This window comes from Macaca mulatta, chromosome 14 (assembly GCF_049350105.2).
Source record: "Macaca mulatta isolate MMU2019108-1 chromosome 14, T2T-MMU8v2.0, whole genome shotgun sequence".
Classification (NCBI taxonomy): Eukaryota; Metazoa; Chordata; class Mammalia; order Primates; family Cercopithecidae; genus Macaca; species Macaca mulatta.
In genome coordinates, this window is record NC_133419.1 from 118,902,068 (window position 1) to 118,927,572 (window position 25,505).

Sequence of the window (25,505 nt, forward strand, 5' to 3'; positions counted from 1 at the left end):
TAGCCAAAGGGTGCAAAGAAGTTTATTGACTATGATGCAGTAAAGACACCAAGAGTTACAATATCTGTGCATATGGCCCAACAGCGCCTACCCTCCTACAAAAACACAAAAACCAAAAAAGTCAATGACGTGCAGCAGTTAACAGCCCAACAATGGAGTCAAAGGAATGGAGCTGCCTCTTCTGGCAGCAAAGTTTCAAGTTGTGCAATTAAATAATAGTCTTGGTCCACTCCTTGTGGGTCTTCTTATGGTTTCCCTTTAGAACCATAACTGAGTGACTTAGTAGAACATTCATATTCAGGATATGGCCTCCAGAAGTGGTGTTTTGTTTTGTTTTGAACAAAGACGGGCTACCTTCTCTCTTGAAGCACCAGTGCTGGGTTCAGGAGCTACAGAGGACTAAGATGTTCCCCAAGTAGCCTGAAGTAACAGGTCACATGGAAAACACAAAGCAATTGGTAAGTTCACATTTTGTAATAGAATTAAGAGCCTAATGCATAAAACTTAAGGTCATGTAACCACAAGTAAAAACTTCAGCAGCTAAAGAAAAACTCTGGAAGGCTTTTAACCCCTTCTGAACTAAGTTCCCTTTCTAAACAAGGCTGGTTTCCATGGCTGTGACAAGAGCTCATGGGGTAGCAAAAAGAGAGAGAGAATAGCACCTTAGAAGTTACTCAAACAATAGGTGAAACAAACAAGTAAACAAACAAACAAAAAAAACACTTTATCTTCCTTTCATCCTTAAAGAAGGCAGGTGTCTGTACACTACTTCGTGATCCTTCAAAGAATAAAAAGCTGTAACCCAAATCTCAACATAAGGGATGAAGAAGGAAAATGATAGCAGCTGATGACTGGGATGTGACCACAAACCCATGAAGTAAACTAAATTATCAATGTACTCCCCTTACCACGAAGGACTCCATTCAGTCATTTAAAAAGGAAGGGACTAGTTCAAATCATGATTAAGGCTATAAAATAACATGACTGAGTATTCATAGAGCACCAATTACCTCAAGTTTAGACTAGGTGTCAATCTACAAACATAGCACCCTGCATTAATCTTCACAACACACCTGCAAGGATATTACACGAAGGCCCAGCCAAAACCGGTTCCTCATTTAATGGGATGTGGCTTTCAGTGGGTTCCTGTAACATCATCTCTTTCACGGAGATATGAGGACCCACAAAATAGTCCCCCTCACAATTAGGTCTCTATCTTCAAATCTCTGAGAGCCCAAATTATTTACTGTCATTGCTCAAGTTGCTTTCCTCTCTCTGTTGAGGTGTCAGAAATGGTCACGTTAGATTGGCCTCAGATAACCACATAAGTTAACAAGCAGCCCCCCAAAGTACCGTGAGGTTTAACCAGTGGAAATGTAAACTGCCGTTCCTGTCTTTGCCTCTTCTACTTCCTCACATGACCAGAGTCAAATCACAATGTCCTTCAACTAACCAGATTCACTAATCTGTGGACTAGGTTAACAGAAGAGGCCACGCCAAATCTACGATACAGATCTAATAACCCAAATTTTTAAAATTAGGTCTTTGCAAAAAAAAAAAAAAAAAGAAATTGAGAGAGAGAGAAAAATGATTTTTAAACTAACATATACAGTCTAAAGTGCTGTAATATGGAAACTTCCTGACCAACTAATGAAAAACCATGATAAGGGATCAACCTATTGAAAGAATAGAGACAGGTGAGGGGATAATTTTTGTCTCTCATAATTGAGAAGTAAATCCAATCGCTATTACAGAGGACTATTTATATATGCACTATCCATCTTTACTGATATGCTATACATATGCCTTAATGGCTTATAAAAAATCCTACATAAATTAACATTTGAAACAAGTTGTCATAGCAGAATGGAGGAACCTGCTGTAAGGCACTAAGAGAACAGAAAGGATAAGTATGTTATGCACAATCTCACTTCCTCATCTCAAATATTTTGTAAAAACCGCTTGCAAATACCATAGTTACTCATAGTTGGTGCATTTTAGAAATCAACAAAGTTTTGAAAGACAATACAAGTGAAAAGATGATTTAATTGCAAAGAACTCCTGAAATACTCCATAAGCCCCCACTAAAAACCTGTAAAGAGTTTTTCTTGCCTCCGACCTGAAAAGTCAAGAAGAAAAGTTGTAGTTATAAGAAAATAAAACAACAGGCCAGGCACAGTGGCTCATGCCTGTAATCCAAACACTTTGGCAGGCCGAGGCAGGCGGATCATGAGGTCAGGGGATTGACACCATCCTGGCCAAAATAGTGAAACCCCGTCTCTACTAAAAATACAAAAATTAGCTGGGTGTGGTGGCGCATGCCTGTAATCCCAGCTACTCGGGAGGCTGAGGCATGAGAATCGCTTGAACCCAGGAGGCAGAGGTTGCAGTGAGCCAAGATCACACCACTGTACTCCAGCCTGGCGACAGAGTGAGACTCTGCCTTAAAAAAAAAAAAAAAAAAGAAAGAAAAAGAAAAAAAATAACAAAGACTCCTTAGCCCAAATTGTACCAGCAAGACTAAATAAAATAATTTTTCTACTTCATGATTCCTTTCCTTAACTGTAAATTGATGACATTGTATTTAATACTTTAAAAACCCAGTCAAAGCAAACCAATGACTTGATCCTACCAAAACTCTAAGGAAACTAAGGCTATACACCCTAAATTATCCAAACACAACTGAGGTTGAGGTGATTCAACCAATGAGTATATGCCCTATACTAACTCACAGCTGAAAGTGTACATGGAGCAAAAAACAAAGAACACCTATCCCAAGCAAACATTTTGTCTGGTGACACGTCAGGAAATCATAAGCTCCACTTCATTTAAAAAATCATTTTGGCATCAGCAGTGTGGCAAACATTCAGGATTCTCCTTCAAACAGTTGGAAGAAAACATGTAATACATTCCAGAGCAAAGACAAATCAAAAAGTATCTTTTTGCTCAGGAAAATAATTTCTTCATTCAATTACAGCATAATTTATTGAAAGTGGAGTCATGAGTCTCTTATGAGAGTTCCTGAACAGTTTATAAATACAAGAACATTTCTTCAATAAATAAGTGGTTCCTAAAGTCTTTACTGATGATCTCCAGGATTGTCCGTCACTATGGTCTAGGCCAGCTCCACTTCTCTGACAGGCGTTAGCTGCCAGTGGAATGGGATGTTTCATGTTATTAGGTGACTCTTCTTATGTCGTACAGACTTTCATCAATATGTCTCTTCATAGTCTGAATCCTGAAGGGAGAAAAACAGTAGGTGTGAAACACAATTCCAGAGTTGGAATTTAGGCAAAGACCACGTGTTAGGATACTCCAGATGGAACCTGGCTTGGGGAGACGACCACAAGTGAAATGCCACTGATGCAATACACCTAAATTCCCCCATGGAGCTTCACAGGACCTCAACGTAATTGGTGTCTATTGGGCGAATTTCTGCTTTGAAGCCCTAGTGGTTTCCTTTCCCTTGAATATTTTTTAAAACCTCAACACACAAGAAAGGATGCCTGTCTACAGCACCGTTTCTTAGCAAAACAAGCGTTGGTGGAATCACCCCAGCGATCCTCTCCCCACTCTCTTGCAGAAATGCGCAAAATTGTGGTTAGGAATTTAGACTAGCTGTCAGTCTACCACTTAGTTCCACCTCTTGCTGGCTGGCTGTGTGACCTTGGATAAAGTTATTAACTTTTCTAAGCCTCAGTTTCCTCATCTGTAAAATGGGGACAATAAAAATACACCTCATAGAACTGTTATGAGAATTGAATGAGGCAATATATGTAAATTACTTAGCGATGCCTGGCACTTCGTAAGCACTCATTCAAGACTAGCTCCTGTTACCATTATTATTATTCATACTCATATTTATTACTTCTAACTTCAAGTGGGCCATTAGCACTATCTGGTATGCCATATTTCTCTAGTCTATTCATTCTCCTTGATGACTATTTCATACCCTTCCCTCTTTCCCCAAACTTCTAACACCTCCTCTTCCCATCATTCTCAGCTGACAGCCTTGCTTTCTCCCATTACTGGGACTAGAGAAGCAATCAGTAGGGAATTTCCACAAGCTCTATCACATGTGGCCACTCATCTACATCTGGACCCATCTATTTGGCCTTCCCTATTGTTCTTATACACTCTCCCTGTCTTACTTTATGTAAGGTGAACATCTCCACTTACGCACTAGATCCTGACATTACCCCAGCAATCCTCTCCTCTCTCTCTTGCAGCATCAATTTTTCCTTCTCTACTACATAATTCCCATCTGTATACAAATGTGCTCAATTTTTCCCATCTTAAAAGGAAAAGCCACCAATGACCCTGCCCTCCACATATTGCCTGTCTCTCTGCATCCCTTCACAGCAAAACTCCTTGAAAGAGTTGTTTATAGCCACTGCCCCAATGCATCTTTCTGCAATCTTTCTTGACCCCACCCCAGACAGGTTTTCATTCCCAATATTCCACTGAAGCTCCTTTTGCCAAGGTCACCAATGACTTCCATATTCCAAAATCATCCAATAATCAATTATCAGCTCTCATTTTACTTCACCTGACTCCACAGCAAACGATACAGTTGATCACTCTCTAGATCACTATTTCCTAAACTACTTCTTCACTTGATTCCCAGGATACCAAAATCTCCTGATTTTCTTCCTACCTCACTAGTCACTCTTTCTTAGCCTCTTTACTAATAAGTCCTCTTCATCTTCCCATACTAGAAATCTTGGAGGGCCCAGGCTCCTTCCTCTGACCCCTTCCCTATCTACATTCATTTCCCTGGAGGAAATGTCTCTATCAGTCTCTATCTGCTAATGGCTTCTAAATCTCTATCTTCAGTCTAGACCTCTCTTCTGAACTCCACACCCACAACTGCCCACTCCACATATCCACTTGGAAGTTTAGTAAGTATTTCAAACTTAATATGCCCAAACCCAACTTCTGATCTTCCTCCTAAAATCTGATTCACCCACAGACTTCCACACATTAGCAAATGGTAACTCTATTCTACCAGTTGCTCAAGTCAAGAATCTTGGAACTATCCTTGAGTCCTCTCATTTTTTCATATATAAATGCAAAAGCAGTAAATCCTTCTGGCTTTACCTTCAAACTATAATCAGAATACAACCACTCCTCACCACCTCCACCACCACCACCCTGGTTCAAACTACCAGCATCTTCAGCTACCTGGATTAATGCAAATGCCTCCTAATTGGACTCTCTGATTCTGTCATCGTTCATTACCACCCATTCTCAACACAAAAGCCAGAGTAATACTTTTAAAACAGACATCAGTTGATAGTGCTTCTCTTCCCAAACCCTCCAATGGATTCCATTTCATTGAGTAGAAGTCCAGGTCATTACAATCATCTACAAGGTTCTGTAAGATGTAGCTGCTGCATTACTTCTCTGATGTCAACAAATACTATTCTTTGCCTTGCTGTCTTCATTCCTGCCATACTGCCCTTTTGTTACTCCAAGAACATGCCAGTCATGGCCCCTCCTCAGAGCCTTTGTACCCGTCATTTCTTCTGCCTGAAACGCTCTTCCACAGTAGCCAGATGGCTTGCTTCTCTCAGGTGTTTGCTTGAATATCTTCTCACTGAGGTTGTCCCTAACCTATTTAATGTCACACTCCTTATCCAGCCATCCCATCCCCCTTTTCTGCTTTTTTTCACCATATCATTAAGTACTATCTCATATACTATATATTTTACTTATTTTTAAAAACTTTGTGAGTATTTGTACCCCAATTCAACAGAGTCTTAGAGGATGAGAAAGTTTTCCAGGCAAGGAACATTCAGTTCTCAGAGGGTAGGAATTTTTGTCAGTTTTGTTCACTGCTGGTTCCTAAGCACCTAGAACAGTACACATGGCATGTGACAGATGCTCAACAAATCACTGTTGAATGGATTAATATCTGAAATGTGGATAATAACCATATGAACATTAACTTATTTTGTGTTCTCAAAAATATCCGAGCCTCCAAAGGTTGGTATTAGGTCCTCTGCACTGGCAATACCAACCTTTCTCTCATCGTCCCTTTGATACTTAAGTGCATGAGACAAACAGAAACAAAAAACACTGCAATTAGTCATCAAGCCAAGTGTGAGCTTGGCAAAAAGTAAACAGGAGGCAATGACAGGTATGTATCATATGGGATCAGAAGTTCTTTATGACCTGTTTTCAACTGCACCACATCAGAGAGTCTTCCCTTCTGCTAGGATCCTAACACACCCACCCCCGCCTCCTAACTGGACTCTCTGATTCTGTCATTAGTCACAGCGCGTACTCAAAGCAGGAGGGATGACAGCCTTTTGACATTTAAATCAAAACTTGGGCCTTCCGGGGTGGTATTTCTTATTGATAAAAGACATCAAGTTACCTAAAAGGTTATATCTCCCTAACTCCCTGAAAAATACTACGGCTCGGTGGAAAAGTTAAATTCAGGGTTGGGTCCAGCCAGTCGAAGTCTCCTAGTATGAATTCAGTGGCACAGGACACTCCTGTTTTGGGATTTTCTGTCAGTCAGTAGAAACTACTCTACGTGGCCCCCTTCCCTAACCTAAGACCACCACCTTCTGCCCATGAGACAAGAAACAAATCATGGTTAGAATTGGTAGGGGTCCCCTGAGTCCAAAATGCTTTGGGGGAAGATGCTGGCTTATATCTTGCGTGGACCTAACTGCATATCCTCTGCTGTGTCTGAGGGCATAGGATGGATCCTGTTAGGTAAGCAGGAAAGTGGGACATCAGCAGTAAGCAGAAGGAATGGCATGCACTTACCAGGCACTCAGCGCAACGGATACAGAGCCTCGCCACGCATGCATCTTCCTCCTCCTGATCAGTGCTGTAAAAAGAGGACAAACCACATCTGAATCACCACTATCCTCAATAGAGTAGAGCAGTTAAAAGTACAGGTGTTGAAGTGAGACAGGTCTGGTTTTAGATTCCAGCTCTTCCACTCACTAGCTGGGTGACTGGGCAAATTATTTAAGCCCCAGAAGCCTGTTTCCTCATCTATAAAATGCACATATTGGCCAGGCGCAGTGGTTCATGCCTGTAATCCCAGCACTTTGGGAGGATGAGGTGGGTGGATCACCTGAAGTCAGGAGCTCGAGACCAGCCTGGCCCACATGACGAAACCCCATCTCTACTAAAAATACAAAAATTAGCTGGGCATTGTGGCACACACCTGTAATTCCACTTACTCAGGAGGCTAAGGTGGGGAATCACTTGAACCCAGAAGGCGGAGGTTGCAGTGAGCCGAGATTACACCACTGTACTCTAGCCTGGGTGATAGAGTGAGTGACACTCCCATCTCAAAAAACAAACAAACAAAAAAATGCACATGTCACCACCCACCCTTAAAGCATAGTTGTTAGGAGTAAATAAAAAAATAAATACATGTGAAACACATACCATAGTGCCTGGCACATAATAACTGCTCAATAAATAACCACTTATTCAGAAGTGTAGCAAGCACTGACAAAGTCTCAACATTGTGCTAGCCTAGAGGTAAAAAGATAAATAAAACTTGGGGCTGTAAAGAGCTCATGATGGGGGTGAAAGACCCGTTACAACTTAACAAACATGTTATAATGCAGTGTGATAGGGTTTTAATAGAGTTAAGGTCAAACTGCTGCAGCAGCAAAGAGCGAGGAGTGACTAACTGTTCCCTGAGGACTCAGGGAAACTCAAGAGAAGGGGCTATTTCAGCTGGGTCTTGGAGGATAAGAAAGTTTCCAGGCAAACAAGAGAAGGAAGGAGGGCATTACCAGCAAGACAAAAGGCGGGGTCTTAGAGGATGAGAAAGAGTTAGGAAAAATATTTGACCTAAGTATAGTATGTTAGGGCAAATAAATAAGTTCATGGCAGCTGGGACGTGGGGAGATGTCAGGAAACAATGTGACTTAGAGTAAAATCATAAGGGGTTTTGGATACCACTCTTAGAAATAGACATTAGCATTTTTACCAAGAGTTCTTTGCCGTTTTAGAGCCACAGATTCCTTGGAAAGGGCACAGGATGCTCTCTTATTATTGAATTAATGCACACACACACACACACACACAGAGAGAGACAGAGAGAGAGAGAGAGAGAGAGAGAGAATTCTGGACCTTCTCAATGTAAGACTCCCCTCCCCGACATAGATAATGGAGAACAGGAGTTTTATGTAGATTTTTGTTTTGATTTCCTTTTACTATATTTATTTTTAGGGAATATACTAGATCACGCCTGCTCACTGGCAGAATAATGTTTAATAAATCTTTTTGATAACCACAATCCATGTAGCCCCTCACTTCAGAACATATGCTGACCAAGAATAGATCTTGCTTATTGAAATTGCTTTTGTCCTCCACAGCTATTCTTAAAGCCTCTCTCATTGCATTTTCTATCAGGAGACATCATCAGCTCAGTGCCAAATACAAGGAGAAGGAAAAATAATTGACCTGGAATTGAAAGAATGAAACATCAACTTCAGAATGTATTCAGACCATGGCACTGTACAATCTGATTTCCAAAGCAGAAGACTAGGACCATATATCAACTCCCCCATCTCTCTCCAAATTAATATTCACACACTTCACTTTCAACCCTCCTTTTGGCAGCCCTTAGCAGAACTATTCTCTTTGAAAAGAAAGTTCACCAGCAGAACTAAACTCGGTCCAGAAGAAAGGAAGGTGTGGATGTAGGGGTCTGGGTAGGGCGCTAAGGAGGAAACAGGCTTGCTGCCCAGGGCTCCTGCTGGACTTACTCATCTGAAACCTCAATAGACGACTTCTTATAGCCAGACCTGCTCCTCTTCTTCAGCCCAGCAGCCTTCCTCCCCATTCTCACCAGCAGCAGAGCAACCACCACGGCTGAGGGCACAAAGACAAGGATGGAAAGAAGGGCCACAGAGGAAAGCATGGTGCCAAAACCTAGAGGTGGAGAAAGAGAAGGTAAAAGACAGGGACGTGCAAATATGCCTCCTGTGACATGAGAAACTAGGTTCTACTTTTGCTCTTATATTTGTTCTGATTACAAAAGTAATAAATCATTGTGTAAAAGATAGAAAATACACAAAAGTACAATGAAGAATAAAAATGTACCCACGATCCCACTCCTAGGAAGAAGACTTTGGTATCTACCCATTTAATCTTCTTCTGGGGTACTGGGTATGGGTGCATGGGGGGCATATATATTTTTAAGTATGGATCATATATTATGTATTATTTTTAACCTCCTTTTTAACTTATTATATGATAAATAATTAACAATTCCTTCCAGATGTGATGTGTAACGGCTGCATGGCATTCTATCATATTGAATAATTTATAGAACTAATCCTCTGATGCTGGACATTCAAGTTGTTTTGAAATCTTAGAATCTATAAGTCACATTCGGATGGCCAGACTTGTACATAAATCTTCATCTTTAGCTCTAATTCCTTAAGACGAAATTTACAATGGAATTACTAGATCAAAGGGCCTAAACTTTTAAGGCACCTGATTCATACTACCAAACTGCCTTCCAGCAAAACTGTATCATTTTCTTCTTCTGCCAGGAGTATGAATGTGCTCATCTTTGAAACCTACAAGTTATTACCTTTAAAAGAAAAGAAGAAAGAGCGAGAGAGAGAAAGCAAGAAAGGGAAAGAGAAGGAAGAAATGAGAGAGGGAGAGAGGAAGGGAAGGAGAAAAGGGAAGTTGGGAAGGAAGAAGGAAGGAAGGGAGGGAGAGAAGGAGGGATAAAGGGAGGGAGAGAAACTTGAAAAAGACTTGAGAAATGATGACAAATCTATAATGACCCATAATGTGCCTCTAAATCTTTGGCTCAAATCCAGTTAAGGACTAGAATGACCACTTAATCGTCATCAGGGAATAACGTAGAAAAAAAAATCAGTACTTAATCTACTCTCCTCCTGTTTCACAGCAAAGGGAAACTACTGTTCTTTGCAACGTAAAAGAAAAGCACTACCTCTCATGGTTAGAGGGGGTACCCTTTCAAGACACAGGCAAGAACATTATCTCATACCTGGGAGTATGAACATGCTAGGAAAACTGGAATACTTCCATTTCACAGAGATAACAACCCTGTATTTACTCAGGGGTTTTCTATGCATTCCACAAGAACTTTGGTTTTAAAATTTAAAAAAATGATAATGGAGAAACTATGACAACATCTGAAGAGGAAATTCAGTTTTCAAAATAAAGATTAAAAATTCACCCCAACATACATATTGGGATGGCAGAAAAATTACTTTGACTCAATGATTTAATGACCCAACTGGCTTACAAAGATAGACAGCTTTGTTTATCATCGAGCTCTCCAGAAAGCACCACCGCAGTCACAGAGCACTGCAGAAGAAGGTTGGTGGCAATGAGCTTACCCCTTTCTGTGACTGTTAGCTCTGTCAAGGGAATATTATGGTGCACATCTGGGGGATTCTTCACAGCACAGCTGAATGTCCCATTGTCCTTTATGGTAGGGTTGCTTATACTTATAGATGCATCCCCTTTGTATACATTTCCAACCCAGGAAATCCGATCCCGAAATGTGCCTGCTGTGGTTGGGTACTGGAAAGACTGATAATGAAATATCTAAGAAAGCAACACCACGAGAGAAAAAGTTAACTTGGAAAATGCAATGAAAATATAAACCTCAGTAGGTCCAAAATAAAATACAACTGTATAATGGTGTGGTTTTTTTTTTTTCAGTTGGGCAACTTTTTATGCTTTTTTAACCTCCATCCTATAGGTTAATAAAACTGATCAGAAAAAGGCCCGATGAGACACTTCTGGGATCCTAATCCTTGAATCACTTCTAAATTTTCCCTGGAACCCTAAAGTAATAGTTCTCAACCAGAGGCAATTTCACCCTCCAAGAGATATTGGCAATATCTGAAGACATTTTCAATTGTCACAACTGGGGAGATGCTACTGGCATCTAGTGAGTAGAAGCCACGGATGCTAGTAAACATCCTACAATGCACAGGACAGCACCCACAATAAAGAATTATCTGGATCAAAATGTCAACAGTGCCAAAGTTGGGAAACTTTGTTCTAAAGTAGCATCTCATGTTTGAATAGCTCTCTACAGTTTGCCAATAATTTCCACACATTTACTCACTTGAGCCTCACAACTACACTGAACTACATGAGGCAGGTATAATTATCCCAAACGTATAAAAAGGGAAACAGGCTGGGCATGGTGGCTCACGCCTGTAATTCCAGCACTTTGGGAGGCCGAGGTGAGCGCATCACTTGAGCTCAGGAGTTCAGGACCAGCCTGGCCAACATGGTGAAACCCCATCTCTACTAAAAATATAAAAATTAGCCGAGTGTGGTGGCATACACCTGTAATCCCAGCTGCTTGGGAGGCTGAGACACGAAAACTGCTTGAACCCAGGAGGCAGAGATTGCAGTGAGCCAAGATTGTGCCACTGCACTCCAGCCTGGGCGATGGAGCTAGACTCTGCCTCAAAAAAAAAAAAAAAAAAAAAAAGGGAAGAAAGAAAGAAAACAAAGCCAAACAAAAGACTAAGTGAGTTGCTCTAAGGTATACAACTAGTAAGTGACAAAAGGGAGATTTTTGCTTGTTCTCAAAGGAGGAGAGTGTAATATAATTCAGCCTCTCTCAAGTTATCTACCTTGACAATTAATATATTCCCTAAGTCTAATACGTGATAAGTACTCAACGAATATATGTTGAATTAAAACAATGCTGCCTAGGACTTGATCAGACATTTCATCACCAAAAGTCTAATTATCACACTTATCAAAAGCCTTGATTAGACACTTCATCACCAAAAGCCTAATTATACCTGGGGCAGGCCAGGCAGGTATTACAATACAATATGACTTATGCAATATGGCTTATGCAAAATACAGGCTTTCCTCTTTCTTTGTTACTTGGTACCTTCCCATTTAGGAACCTGGGTGTTTACAACCACTGAATTGCCCAATTTTGAAAAGCAACTTCCCAGAAAAGATGCTGACTCACTTATTTGTTCATTTGTTCATGCATTTATTCAACAAATATTTGGTGCAGATTTCTAATGTGCTAGGCATTGTTAAGCAAAAGGATACGGTGGGAGCCACACAGGCATAGTTCCTACTCTCACGGAACTTACATTTAGTGATAAAGACAGATAATGAGAAATAATAAGTGTATTGAACATTTCAAAGGGGGAGGTAAAGAATCCCTACCACTAATTATCAGCATCAGTGTAAAAGAGTTTGGAACTCCTTATTGACAAAACACGGCCCACTGTATATCCTCGAGATTAGTCTAGCTCGTAAATTCAATGTTAAGTTCATGAAACTCATATCCTTGCTTATTGATTAATCTGACACAATCTTGACTGACTAATTCCATGACTGCAACATCATGTTATGTAACTTTAATTCCAACTTGTATGAGTTTGCTGATTTTCTGACCAGTCTCGCAGAGGGCAGCACTAGAAGAGAGCTGCTGTTTCTCACCCAGGAAGCTCCTCATTGCTTGCTCTGTCCTACTTTTGACCAAGGAGGCAGAGCCAAATAAGGCCAGCCACGGTTTCCTGATCACTCAAATCAAGTGAACTATTTCAAGTCTGAAAAAAAAGTGGGAGGGGAGCATGAATACAGCCTAGCTTCTTTCACTGGAGTCACCTACCTAGCCTCAAGCTATGTGGCATTCTACAATGGCTCCTAACACAGAATGCAAAGCTTATTTACACAAAGTCAAAGAGGACATTTTTCCAGTGAAGGAAATAGGATAAATAAATTAACAATACTTAAAAAAATACAATCTTCCATACAGCTATGACATTCACATTCTTGAATAACATCTATCCTGAGCTAAGGATGCTGCTGGAAGCTTAAAGAGAAAAAAATTTTATAGCATTTTAATCTTCAATTAGACACCTACAATGCAAGTTGGACCATAAATGTGTTTTATATGTGTGATGAAGGTTTATTGCTTCCAATATTGCAAGACCATCTGTCACCAACATCTGTCACCAACACGAGGTGCCACCATTTCCTTCAAAGGCAGCCATATAAATCAATGCAGATGTTTATACACTGGAAAAAAAGTGTCAAGATAAATCCACAAAGCACAAATATGCAAAGAGATACGCCCACTGAGACAACTTAATACGACAGAAAATGAGCAGCCTTAAGAGAAAGGATGTCTGTGACTGGACCTATAGAATTTTTCTATTCAATTGTCCTGAAGGTACCCTTCTTAGTACATTAAATCTGAAAATGAAGCTATGAAATAATGCAAAAAGAAACAACAAAGAGGAAAAAAAATTAAACCACATTTCCTCTGAGTTTCTGACAGTTTTTTTCCTGCAGCTTATTGACAGAATTCTTACACGGCGCCCTATGTGACCAAATGAATGTCATATAGGATAAAAGTTCATCTATCTCTATTAAAGTAGAAGCCCATCTTCTACTCTGAGATGAGATGGCCTCAGGCATGCCTGTGATTTGCAGTAAAACAATTCCAAAACCGTTGACCAAAGGAACTTTCCAAAAAAGTACACACTTACTGACACTGTGCGGCTGCTGCTGGGAGGGCGATATGTCCAGTCTATGGTAAGCTTGTCAGTGACATCTGAAGTTGACTTGAAAGTGCATTTCAACTTGATCTTTTCTCCAACATAACCTCGGACATGGGCATCTGCGTGAATCTCCAAGGAAAGGACGATATAAACACCTAATCAAAGCAAACCCAAACACTTAAAAATTCCATGTGGGTGGAATATACGGATGTGAGTGAACAATTATTTTTAGAGCCCTCATCAAAAAGCCAGGGCAATAAATATGAATAAATATCTTCTCAGGCAAGCCTACAAGGGACAAGGAGTTGATAGCTGCATTAATCAAAGATGGTATTTTTCAATCATTTTCTAATCTTAAATCATAACTGAAGGCTTGTGTAAAAATTTAAAATCTGGTCACACCAGCATTTTCCCAGATACAGGCTTGTGGTTCAATTAACTACAAACAATGGGTCTGCCCATGGCTGGCTAACAGGCAACATCGCCCATCCCCTTCCATCCCCCACAGACACACACACACTCACACACACTCACACACACACACACACACACACACTCTGGGAATATGGCAGTTTTTATGGTCTAAGGGACTTACTCCAAGTATAGCATGGTTGCATCATGAAGCTACCATTGCCTCATCAACAGCAAAATGAGAATAGGAAGTAAGAATGGGAAGATTTATTTCGAATAATTTTCTGAAACTGCCCCCAAGGTACTATCTAGTTTTTCCCTTTTTCTTAAAGCTGGCTGAGGAATCACACATCTATTAAAAGTAAATCATGGGGAAGAAAACAGAATAGGTGAATGCATTCTAGCAAGTAGAAATAAGGTATCATTTTGAAACCCACTAGAGACTTATTTTTTCCAAAACCACTCATGTACCCAAATCTGACACTTTATCTCCCTGAAAAGGGCTGGCACTTTATTCTAACCAGTTCCTTCTGCTTTCAGAGAACAAAAACTTATCTTTCCCTACAGAGCCATATTTTAGGAAATTACATTGCCAGTACTTTGTTCTTCCTGCTTCCTTATCTACCTCAAGAAGCCATGAATCTTCTGGTGGCCAAGACAAACAGAGCAGCAAGATTTCAGAAAAGTGCAAACCCACACGCTGTCCTGAAAATCAGCAGTGCTTCCAGTACAGACAGAATGGTGTAGTGATTGAGCACACAGGTCACAGCTCCTATGCCAGAGGGTCTGGGTTCAAATCCCGGCCCTGTTACCTGCTGGGTCTGCAGCCTTAGCAAGTTACCGTACTGCTTCAGTCTCCTCACCCTCATGGGAATGGTGATAATAGTACTTACCTCAGAAGGCCACTGGGAGGATTAAAAGAGTTAAAACACATACCACACTAAGAAGCCTACTCAAACCAGAGTAAGTGCTCAGTGCGTGTTAGACAGTGTCACTGTCATTATTGCCACCTCTTCAGTCCTGCCCACACACTCTCAACCTTTCCTGTCACAGTTATGAGTCATCAGTTCCACTGCCTTTACCTCTGCCAGCTTTGAGTCATTTTTCTTGCTCCTCTCTAGACAATCCAGTCTGTTGACATTCCTTTTGAAAGGAGGAGACCAAAACTGAACCCACTAATAAGAACTCGTAAGAATAGGACCCATCCCAAAGACGAAGATTACTCCTGGTCTGCCTATGGCACCCTTTCTGACTTTGCCACGATAAACCTTCTGTTTATCCTTGATTACAGAATCATGTAATCAAGGTTCTGCCTCATGTAGTTTCACTCATTCTTCAAACATACATTTATTGAGCATCTGTTTTGTGCCACCCTCTGGGTTTGGAATTAAATGCAAGCAAAATAAATACACTCCCTTGTATACTTGAAACACAGTAGAAGTTTGATATATTAATTAACTAATCATGTATAAACCTTCTGTTTATAAAGTCCTGCCTTCTGTGCCTTTGCAAACGCTGTCCCTCTGCTGGAAAGCTTTTATCCCTCAGTCCCCACTCTCTTAGGCCTGCAATCCTGACCCATCACTGTAAGAAAATCCTTATTCATCACTCAAGATCTAACTCTAAAAACTGGGAGGTGGAAATGAATGGACAATCTACACTCTCCCCATGTCTATTCCTTTATCCTAAAACATAAGTATAGTATAGAGATTTAAAATACAGATTTAGAATTAGCCAGACCTGTACTTGAGTTCTAGCTCAGCTACTTTCTGGTTGTGAGACCTTGATCTCGGTCACCTAACCAGTTCAAGCTTCAATGTCTTCACTTGGTAAATGGGAATAATAACAAGATCTACTTCACTGGATCACTCTGAAGAGTGACTACAATCAAAAAAGGTAACTTTTTATTATGATCATGTTGTTCATTTCACAACATGAAATGCTTGGCACAGCATCTGTAATAAAAACTTTAAATAAATGTTAGCTATTTTTATTAAAATGAACACCACACATATTCAAAAACTTTCAATAATTTCCTATTGGGCTACAAAATAAAATTCAAAGAGTGGCAATCTAGCCCCACACTTCTGTCACTGCATCCCATCTACTTTCCCAATCTCTTCATCATTACTTGAATGTCCTGCCATTTCCCACATGTACTGTGTCCTTTCATGCCACTGAGCCTCTCTTTGAACAGCTCTCTGTCTGAAAGGCTCTCCCCACCTCTAACAATCCTGCCTGGGTTGTTCCCCAACACACCACATCCCCAACATTCACACACCTTCAAATTCCAGGTCAAATATCGGCGCCCTTTGCGGTGCCTTCCCAAATTCCCTCATGCGGTTCATCGCCCTTTCTCCTCCTAGCACTAGGTACATAATCCCGCACAGACACAGATGCCATCGATTGCACCTAGTTACAAAGGCTATTCCTCTATTAAATGTTAGCACCTTCAGGGCAAAAATTCAGAGGGAGGGGAGCAGGCAGAGAGACACTGAGGGAAACAGGTGGACAGGTCACCAGAAATTCTAGTATAGGAACAAAGCATGCTTGTAAATCACCCACTTTATTCCTATCACCTTTTTTATAGTACATTCAATACTCTTAACTCCCCTACACTCCTATCTTTCCATTTCACCCTTTCAGGAAAAGCTCAGCTCTAGATGACCACAACTAGACTGGGCTAGTATACCCTGGACAAGAAAAATCACACAACTGGACAATTACCATAAGAAATGTGTTAATATCGGCCAGGTGCGGTGGCTCACGCCTGTAATCCCAGCACGTTGGGAGGCCAAGGTAGGCGGAACACCTGAGGTCAGGAGTTTGAGACCAGCCTGGCCAACATGGTGAAACCCCGTCTCTACTAAAAATAGAAAAATTAGCCAGGCGTGGTGGTAAGCGCCTGTAATCCCAGCTACTCGGGAGGCTGAGGCAGGAGAATCACTTGAACCCAGGAGCTGGAGGTTGCAGTGAGCCAAGATCGCACCATTGCACTCCAGTCTGGGGGACAAGAGCAAGACTCCATCTCAAAAAAAAAAAAAAAAAAAAAAAGAAATGTGTTAATATCACCCACAGCTGAGTCCTCGACGAGGCCTGGCAAACCTTTAACTGACCTTGGTTAGCTTCCCATTCCATGATTCCTCAAGCCCTTGTCATTCTTCCTCAGTCCTCCATGCAACCTCCAAACCCCTCATTCTCAGAAGAAAATGTTACCTCTTACATCGTCATGAAACTTGAGGCCATATAAACGGCCCAGGCACGCACATTCCTGCGTCTGCTCCCATCCTTACTTCCAACTGAAAGGATGTGGTGTCCCTTTTCCTATGCAAGGCCAGGTCCTCTGCTCTGCCTGGATTCATCCCCTCTATTCTCTGCTTTAGCAGAAAAACCCTCTTTAGGCCAGGCATAGTGGTTCACGCCTATAATCCCAGCACTTTGGGAGGCCAAGGCAGGCGGATCACATGAGGCCAGGAGTTCAAGAGCAGCCTGGGCAACATGGCGAAACCCTGTCTCTACTAAAAATACAAAAGAAATTAGCCGGGCATGGTGGCACACGCCTGTAGTCCCAGCTACTCAGGAAGCTGAGGCAGGAGAATCGCTTGAAACTGGGAGGCAGAGATTGCAGTGAGCTGAGATCACACCACTGCACTTCAGCCTGGGTGACTGAGCAAGACTCTGTCTCAAAAAAAAAAAAAAAAGAAAAAAGAAAAAACCGTTTCTACTGCCTTCAACCCCTCCCCTTCAGCCTCTAAATACACAGGTTTCTCCAATCCTTAAAAACAAATAGCAATTTTTAAAAATCTTTCCTTAACACTGTAATATTACTCTAGTTACCAACTACTGCCCTTTCTCTCCTTTCTAAGCCAAGTTTGTGAAAGAGTGGTGTATACTTGAGGTCTCCATTTCCTCCTTCCCATTCACTTATAGACCTTACGGTACAACTGAACTCCACTATCACTTGTGGTAAAAGGCATCATATATCTTAAAATTGTAAAATCCACGGGATAAAAACTTCAGTAGACACTTTTCTATCCTTATTTTACTGGATCCTCTACCAGTGACTAATGAACTTCTCTATCCCAAAGCTTGCATGACAATTATCTCCTTCATTCACTCATTCTTCAAACATACATTTATTGAGCATCTGTTTTGTGCCACCCTCTGGGTTTGGAATTAAATGCAAGCAAAATAAATACACTCCCTTGTATACTTGAAACACAGTAGAAGTTTGATATATTAATTAACTAATCATGAAGACAAATGCATAATTACAAACTCGGATAACTACTATAAAGGAAGGAAAAAGAAAGTGGCTACAGGTACGGCCCCTGTTATGTTGGGGGAGAGGAGAGTGGTTAATGAAAGCTTCCCTGAAAGTTACTCTTGAGCTAAGATCTGAAGGAAGAGGTAACAAGGTGAGGAGAGGGAGGGCATTCCAGGCAGAGGACACAGCACATGCAAAGGTCCTGCACCAGGAAGGAGCTTAGTCAGTCAAGGGGCTGAAAAGGAGTGTGACTGCAACACAAAAAATACGAAAGGGAGAGAAAATAGAATGAGATGTGGTTGGGAGGTAAACAAAAACCAGACCAGGCAGGACCTTAGAGATTTGGGTCCTTATCCTTAGAGTAATAGGAAGCCATGGAAAGTACTTAACTGTGGGACTGAACAAGAAGAGACCTGATGAAATTTGCATTCTTAAAAGATCACTTTAGAGAAGACACTTACAAGGAATCAAGAGTGAATATGGGGAAATTCAGCATGTTGGGAGGCCCAGGCGGGTGGATCACCTGAGGTCAAGAGTTCGAGACCAGCCCGGCCAACATGGTGAAACCCCGTCTCTACTAAAAATGCAAAAATTAGCTAGGTGTGGTGGTGGGAGGTGGAGGTTGCAGTGAGCCGAGATCGCACCACTGCACTCCAGCCTGGGTGATAGAGCGAGACTTCGTCTCTTAAAGGAAAAAAAATTGTGAATGAGTGAATATGGGGAAATTACTGAGGAAGTTACTATGGTAGTCAAATAAGAAAGAAGGGAAGTTTGAACTAAGTATGGCTGTGGAATATTAGGGAAAGGGAGATATCAAGGATGACTCCCAGGTTTCTGACTTCCTGATGCCATTCACTGAGAAGGGAAGACTAGAAAAGTACTAGGCTTGGCAGGGGAACAGGAGCTTGATTCTGGATGCATTTAAGGTGCCTCTGAGATAACCAAGGGATAATGTCAAGGGAGTGGTTGGTTTAGGGCAAAGGTCAGCAAATTATGGCTCATGAGCTAAATGGAAGCAAATGGATCTAATAGAAAGGGAACAAACTAAAAATAACCAGCAACTGACCTGACTGCTAGCTCTGGGTGTGACCAGATTGGCCTAAATCAATTATGACATCCAATGGTCTTTTGGTAAACAGCTAAAAAAAATTTACAATGTCTTTTTTTTTTTTTTTTTTTTCTTGAGACAGAGTCTTGCTCTCTCGCCTAGGCTGGAGTGCAGTGGCCGGATCTCAGCTCACTGCAAGCTCCGCCTCCCGGGTTTACGCCATTCTCCTGCCTCAGCCTCCCGAGTAGCTGGGACTACAGGCACCCGCCACCTTGCCCAGCTAGTTTTTTGTATTTTTTTTTTAGTAGAGACGGGGTTTCACCGTTTTAGCCAGGATGATCTCGATCTCCTGACCTCGTGATCCGCCCGTCTCGGCCTCCCAAAGTGCTGGGATTACAGGCTTGAGCCACCGCGCAATGTCTTTTAAAATAAACTTTTATTAGAACACAGCCATGTTCATTTGTTGATGTATTTATCTGTAGCTGCATTTTTTGCAGAATTGAATAGTTGCCACCAGAGACCATGTAGCCCACAAACTCTAAAATACTCTCTGGCCGTTTACAGAAAATGTTTGTTAACCCTTGGTTTAGAACAAAGAGACATGGGTTACAATTTAAAATCAGAATCTCTTTAGTTTCCCTCCAACCAACTCCACCACTGATTGTGTTACACATACACACACACAGGTACTCACTCACTCTCTCTCTGTCTCCCCACATCTCTGACAGTATGTATCAAATATCTAAGGCTGTTATTTTCTTATCCAGCCTTTAAACACTGGTGTTCCTTAGAGATCCAGCCTGAATATATAGTCATTCAACATGGACAATCCTATTCACTTGTAGATTTAACAACCACTAATAGGATAATGATTTCCCAATCTATATTACTAGCCATGACCTACCTCTGAGTGTTCAAGTGTTACCGGATATACTCTCTTGAATATCACCACCACATGTCCTCAAATCGAATGTAGTAAACATTTGTTTGTTGCCAGCTCAACATCCATTTCCCCGATCTCCTAATAATATCCCTTTTTTTTTTTTTTTTTTTTTTTTTTTGATACCTACCTTTTCCCACATAGCCTATCATAGCCTATGAGCTAGGAGGAAGATGACACTATCAGTCAGGATCCAGGCAGGAAATGGAAGGCACAATCAGTTGAGATTGTGAAAAGTGTATGGGCCACTTTTCTTCTTTTCTTTTCTTTTTTTTTTTTTCAAGACAGGGTCTCACTCTATTGCCCAGGCTACAGTGCAGTGGCGAGATCTCAGTTCATTGCAACCTCTGCCTCCCAGGTTCAAGTGATCCCCCACCTCAGCCTCCCAAATAGCTGAGACCACAGGTGTGTGCCACCACACCTGGCTAATTTTTTGTATTTTTGGTAGAGACAGGGTTTTGCCATGGTTACCTGGGCTGGACTCAAACTCCTCAGCTCAGGCAATCCTCCCACCTCAACCTCCCAAAGTGTTGGGATTACAGGCATGAGCCACCATGCTCAGCCTAGGTCACTTTTCGAAGGGACTTTTCCCAAGGTTAAGGAAGCTGACATCAGCACAAAGCCTTTACCATCCCCAAGTCTGAAGGGCAAAGGGAGGAAATGGTGTTACTAGATCCTGGTAAGAGTGGGAGCTGTGGGCTACCTGACAGTGGCTGTTGTTAGAGGGATACAGGCACTACGGATCATGGCACCAAGAGAGGGAGGGAGCAGGAAATACATACCCTGATCTTCTCTCTCCTGCCCTCCAATCTCCTGCCAAAGCCTCCCGTTGGCCAAATCTAACTGGAAACCGGAGGAAGAGAGCCTGAATGATGTACTCTATACAGTCAGCTTTCCAAAGAGTAGAGTAGAGCAGAGAACGAGTCTGGTGGGAGGGGAGAAAACTAAAAGTAAACAGCAACTGACTTTACTGCCAGCTGAGGCTGACTCGGATTTACCTAAACCAATCATTACATCTAGTGGTGTACTGGTAAACAGCAAAACATTTTCACAAAAAATAAAAAGCCCCAGATACATAGGGTTGGACAATTTCTGTGGTGCAAACACTCCTATCATGGTCAATTTCAAGCTACACATGTTAAGTCCCTAATACACCCCAATCATATCCTCCCAATCACAAAGATAGGTTTTGGGTCAATATGTGATCTAAGTTAATCCAATCAAAGCGAGTTTCAGAAAACCTGCTTTAAAAGTTATTTAATGCCCTCCACCCCACGCCTGCCTTATTTTTTGTTTTTTTGAGATGGGGTCTCACTATGTTGCCCAGGCTGATCTTGAATTCCTGGGCTCAAGTGATCCTCCCATCTTGGCCTCACAAAGTGCCGAGATTATAGTCAAGAGCCACCATGCCCAGTCCTCCATGCCTTGTTTATGCTCCTGTCTACGTCTAAAATTTTCTTCACTCCCTATCTCTAACAAACTTATTCCTCTTTCAAGATTTAACTTCACCTCCAGGAAACCTTTCCTTTATTCTCATGCCAGATCAAAGCATCTCTTCTCCATCCTCATGGTTTCTAATGCATTTATCTCTTAGTATCAGACTCCAAAATCATCTATTGACTTATGTCTTCTCCAGTAGATCCTGAGCCCATCAAAACAGAGCCTAGCGTACTGTGGATGTCTAGTAACATTTATTCAACTAGACCAAACCAACAACGGTTTCCTTTTTTTTTTTTTTTTTTTTTTTTTTTGAGACAGAGTCTCACTCTGTCACCCAGGCTGGAGTGCAGTGGCGTGATCTCAGCTCACTGCATCCATGGATGAACTAAACTACTCTATACTGTTAGACATCAGGGTGTTGACTCCTTTTTGGGGAGAAAGGATAATGACGGGAAAGAAGTACAAAAGAAGGCTTTTGGAATGTGAGAAACATTCTATATATCCTGATTTGGGTGCTAGTTACCCATGTGTGTTCAGTTTCTGAAAATTCATTGAGCTGTATACACTTATGACATGTGTACTTTTCTCTACATATATTATACTGAAATTAAAAAATGATTTAAAACCAATGGATGCAAGATAGTTTGTCTCTTCCACTCATAAAAAAAAAAATACCAATCCCACATTAATTCACTCAGAAATGTCCATCCCAGGCCTAATGCCCTTATCTCTTCATCTGAGCAGAAAAGCATTCCTGCCAGGTAAAAACAGCCAACTATAGAAATATTCATAATAATTAACAAAAACTGTTTGGGGGAAAAACAAGAAAATCATATTTTAACATAAGTAATTTTACACATGAAAGAATTAAACGTGTCAATAAAGCCCCCAATCTTGTATGCCCCATTTTCTAAAATATAAATCTACTGATATTTTATTCATATTGCACACTTAAGTAAAAAAGAGAAAAGTTTAAGAACCCTAGGTCCCCTAGTCTACCATTTCTAAATACTTAGATAACTGATATAGCAGGACCAGACTTATAACTTAAGGTGAATTCAAATAATCTAATAATTTAAGTGGCCTTATCTTTGAAAACAAAAGGCAAATAAACACTGACATGAAACCAAACTCTACCACATAAGATTTAAAAGACCAAACAAATGGATGAACCTTGAAAACATGCAAAGTGAAAAAAGCCAGTCACCAAAAGCACACATTGTGTAATTCCATTTAGTTTATTTATTTATTTATTTTTTTAAGGCAGGGTCTCACTCCATCACTCATGCTGGAGTGCAATGGTGCAATCCCAGATCACTGCAACTCCTGCCTCCCAGGTTCAAGTGATTCTTCTGCCTCAGCCTCCCAAGAATCTGGGATAACAGGGGCATGCCACCACACTCAGCTAATTTTTTTTTTTTTTTTTTTGTGGTAGAGATGGGGTTTTACTATGTTGGCCAGGCTGGTCTCAAACTTCTGACCTCAAATGATCCGCGCACCTTCCCAAAGTGCTGGGATTACAGATATTATTCTATTTATATAAAATGTCCAGAATAGGCAAATCAATAGATACAAAAAAATAGACTGGTGGTTGCCAGGGGCAAACAGAAATGGGGAATGAGATGTGATTGTTAATGGGTATCAGGTTTCTCTTTGGGATGATGAAAATGTTCTAAAATTGATCGTGGTAATGATTGCATAACTGTGAATATACTAAAAACCATTCAATTATGCCCCTTAAGGGAGTAAATTGTATGGCATGTGAATAATATGATAAACCAGTTGTTTCTTTTTTGTTTTTGTTTTTTGAGACGGAGTTTCGCTCTTGTCGCCCAGGCTAGAGTGCAATGGTGAGATCTCAGCTCACTGCAACCTCTGCCTCCTGGGTTCAAGCGATTCTCCTGTCTCAGCCTCCTGAGTAGCTGGGATTATAGGCGCCTGCCACCACGCCTAGCTAATTTTTTTTGTATTTTTTAGTAGAGACGGAGTTTCACCATGTTGGTCAGGCTGGTCTTGAACTCCTGACATCAGGTGATCCAGCTGCCTCAGTCTCCCAAACTGCTGGGATTACAGGCAAGAGCCACACACCCTACCACCAGTTATTTTTTAAAAGGCAAAATATCTATTCCACAAGTACACAGAGATCGTAAAATCAACTTTTAATGTTTCATTGAATTATATGATCTGCTGGACTTGACACATGCTCTTCAAAGCAAAATGACATTAGATTTAAGAAAACACCATTTCCAGATTTTTTTCCTCAATAAGACAGTATTTGAGTATGTCGTGTGTGTGTGTGTGCGTGTGTGTGTGTGTGAAAGAGAGAGAGAGTGGATTGGGTGTATTAGGAGTGACAGTAGGCCAGCCTAAATACCATATGGCAAAGTAATTTAGCTAAAAAACTGGAGACTTATGATGACACAGGCAGCTGGGAGGGATCACGGGGTGTGCTGGCAACATGAATATTAGTCACCAGTTAAAATAAAAACTTTCCAGCCTTATCTGCTAAGATTTAGGACACCTGAAGTCTTTACATTAAAGTATTTATATAATATTAAATATCTCTTTCAGAAATCCCCATTACCCTCAAGGAAATTTTATAAAGCTAGCAATTCACTCTAATGCTAGATATACTAATATTTTATTTCCCAGGAAGACACACATACATAAAATCCAGGAAATTAAAATGAAGTACATTAAAATGAAGGTAATTAGGTTGAACTGAAATTTATGCAATTTGAAAATTATATGAAAGCAAAACTCACCTAAATTTTAAGATGTGAATGTCAAGTGTGAATACCCTACTTCTGATACTACTTAATAGATTAAATTTTAACAGAATTAAATGCTCTTTCTTGTATTAAAAAAGTTATTAAAATGCTAAAGTAGTTGATTTTCATCAATATGCTTCTCTATAATGAATCACATCACATCTCTTCTGTGACTAACAAATATTTCATTTTACAGACCACAATAATCACCTACAAAAAATAAAATTACCAACTGTCATGATTTTGTTTCCCAAAACTACTGGGACAAACTACTGAATGCTAGAACTGTCATTTTTCTAATCAGGGTATACAGCGCCCAAACCACAGCAGTCAACCTCATCACAAAATAACACCCAGTGCTCCCAAAGCCAGAGCGCTTTGTGGTTCCATCAAGTATGCCATCACCAAACTACAATGACAGGTCACGCAAGGTGGAAAGCTCCCAAGGCTCAGAAAAGGACTGACAAAATACCAACTACCCGCAACGATGTGGTGATGACATCGTCCCAACGTCCCGCTCCCTCCTTCCCTCCCAGAGCTAAGCGGGGGCTTTTCGGAGACCCTCCCCACCCGGAACCGGAAAGGCGACCATCTTCCCTAACCCCCCAAGCCGGAAGTGGAGCGTAGCCAGCCGGAGCACTCACCCTGGAAGAACAGGACGCCGAGCAGAGGGAAGAGAGCGCAGCCACGGCCTCCAGCTGCTCCGCTCTGCTGCATCCCGGCAGCTCTCCAGATGCTTGCACACCTTGTTTACAGCTCCCAGTAACGACACAGGTAACGCCGGAAGTGACGTCAGGGCAGGGGGCCGAGAGACAACTTAAAGGGCGATCCGAAGTTACCATAGGAACCTGGCTTCTTTCCAGAACCACACCTGGTTTCACTGACCAGCGATTCATTAACTTTCAGGCGGGAGCTAATTTTTCTATTTTGCTTGAAAATGAAGTAGGCTACAGACTTTAAATATTTACAAGTTTGTTTTTGTGGAATTCTGCAGAACTAAATAATTTTGATGCTCTGCATATCAGACATCGTTTTTTACGTCTCGAGATTTAGTTGAAGGTTCTCAGAATACGCTCCCGTAAATTTAGAGTTCAGA

General features: G+C 41.1%; 1 protein-coding gene and 1 long non-coding RNA gene across 2 annotated transcripts in view; one reads left to right on the forward strand and one right to left on the reverse strand.

Annotated features, from left to right (window-relative positions):
* On the reverse strand, positions 1 to 25,200 carry MPZL3 (myelin protein zero like 3). Its single transcript, XM_001096649.5, has 6 exons — positions 25,054 to 25,200; positions 13,521 to 13,687; positions 10,371 to 10,581; positions 8,754 to 8,919; positions 6,784 to 6,847; positions 1 to 3,238 (listed from the first exon to the last, which is right to left on the reverse strand). The coding sequence occupies exons 1-6, from the start codon at positions 25,124 to 25,126 to the stop codon at positions 3,212 to 3,214; spliced, it is 708 nt and encodes a 235-aa protein (XP_001096649.2). The 5' UTR covers positions 25,127 to 25,200; the 3' UTR covers positions 1 to 3,211.
* LOC106993497 (uncharacterized) overlaps positions 25,033 to 25,505 on the forward strand; it is a 24,367-nt gene continuing 23,894 nt past the window's right edge. The window contains exon 1 of the long non-coding RNA XR_013404323.1: positions 25,033 to 25,183. This is a non-coding gene — a long non-coding RNA (uncharacterized LOC106993497). The remainder of the gene's footprint in view (positions 25,184 to 25,505) is intronic.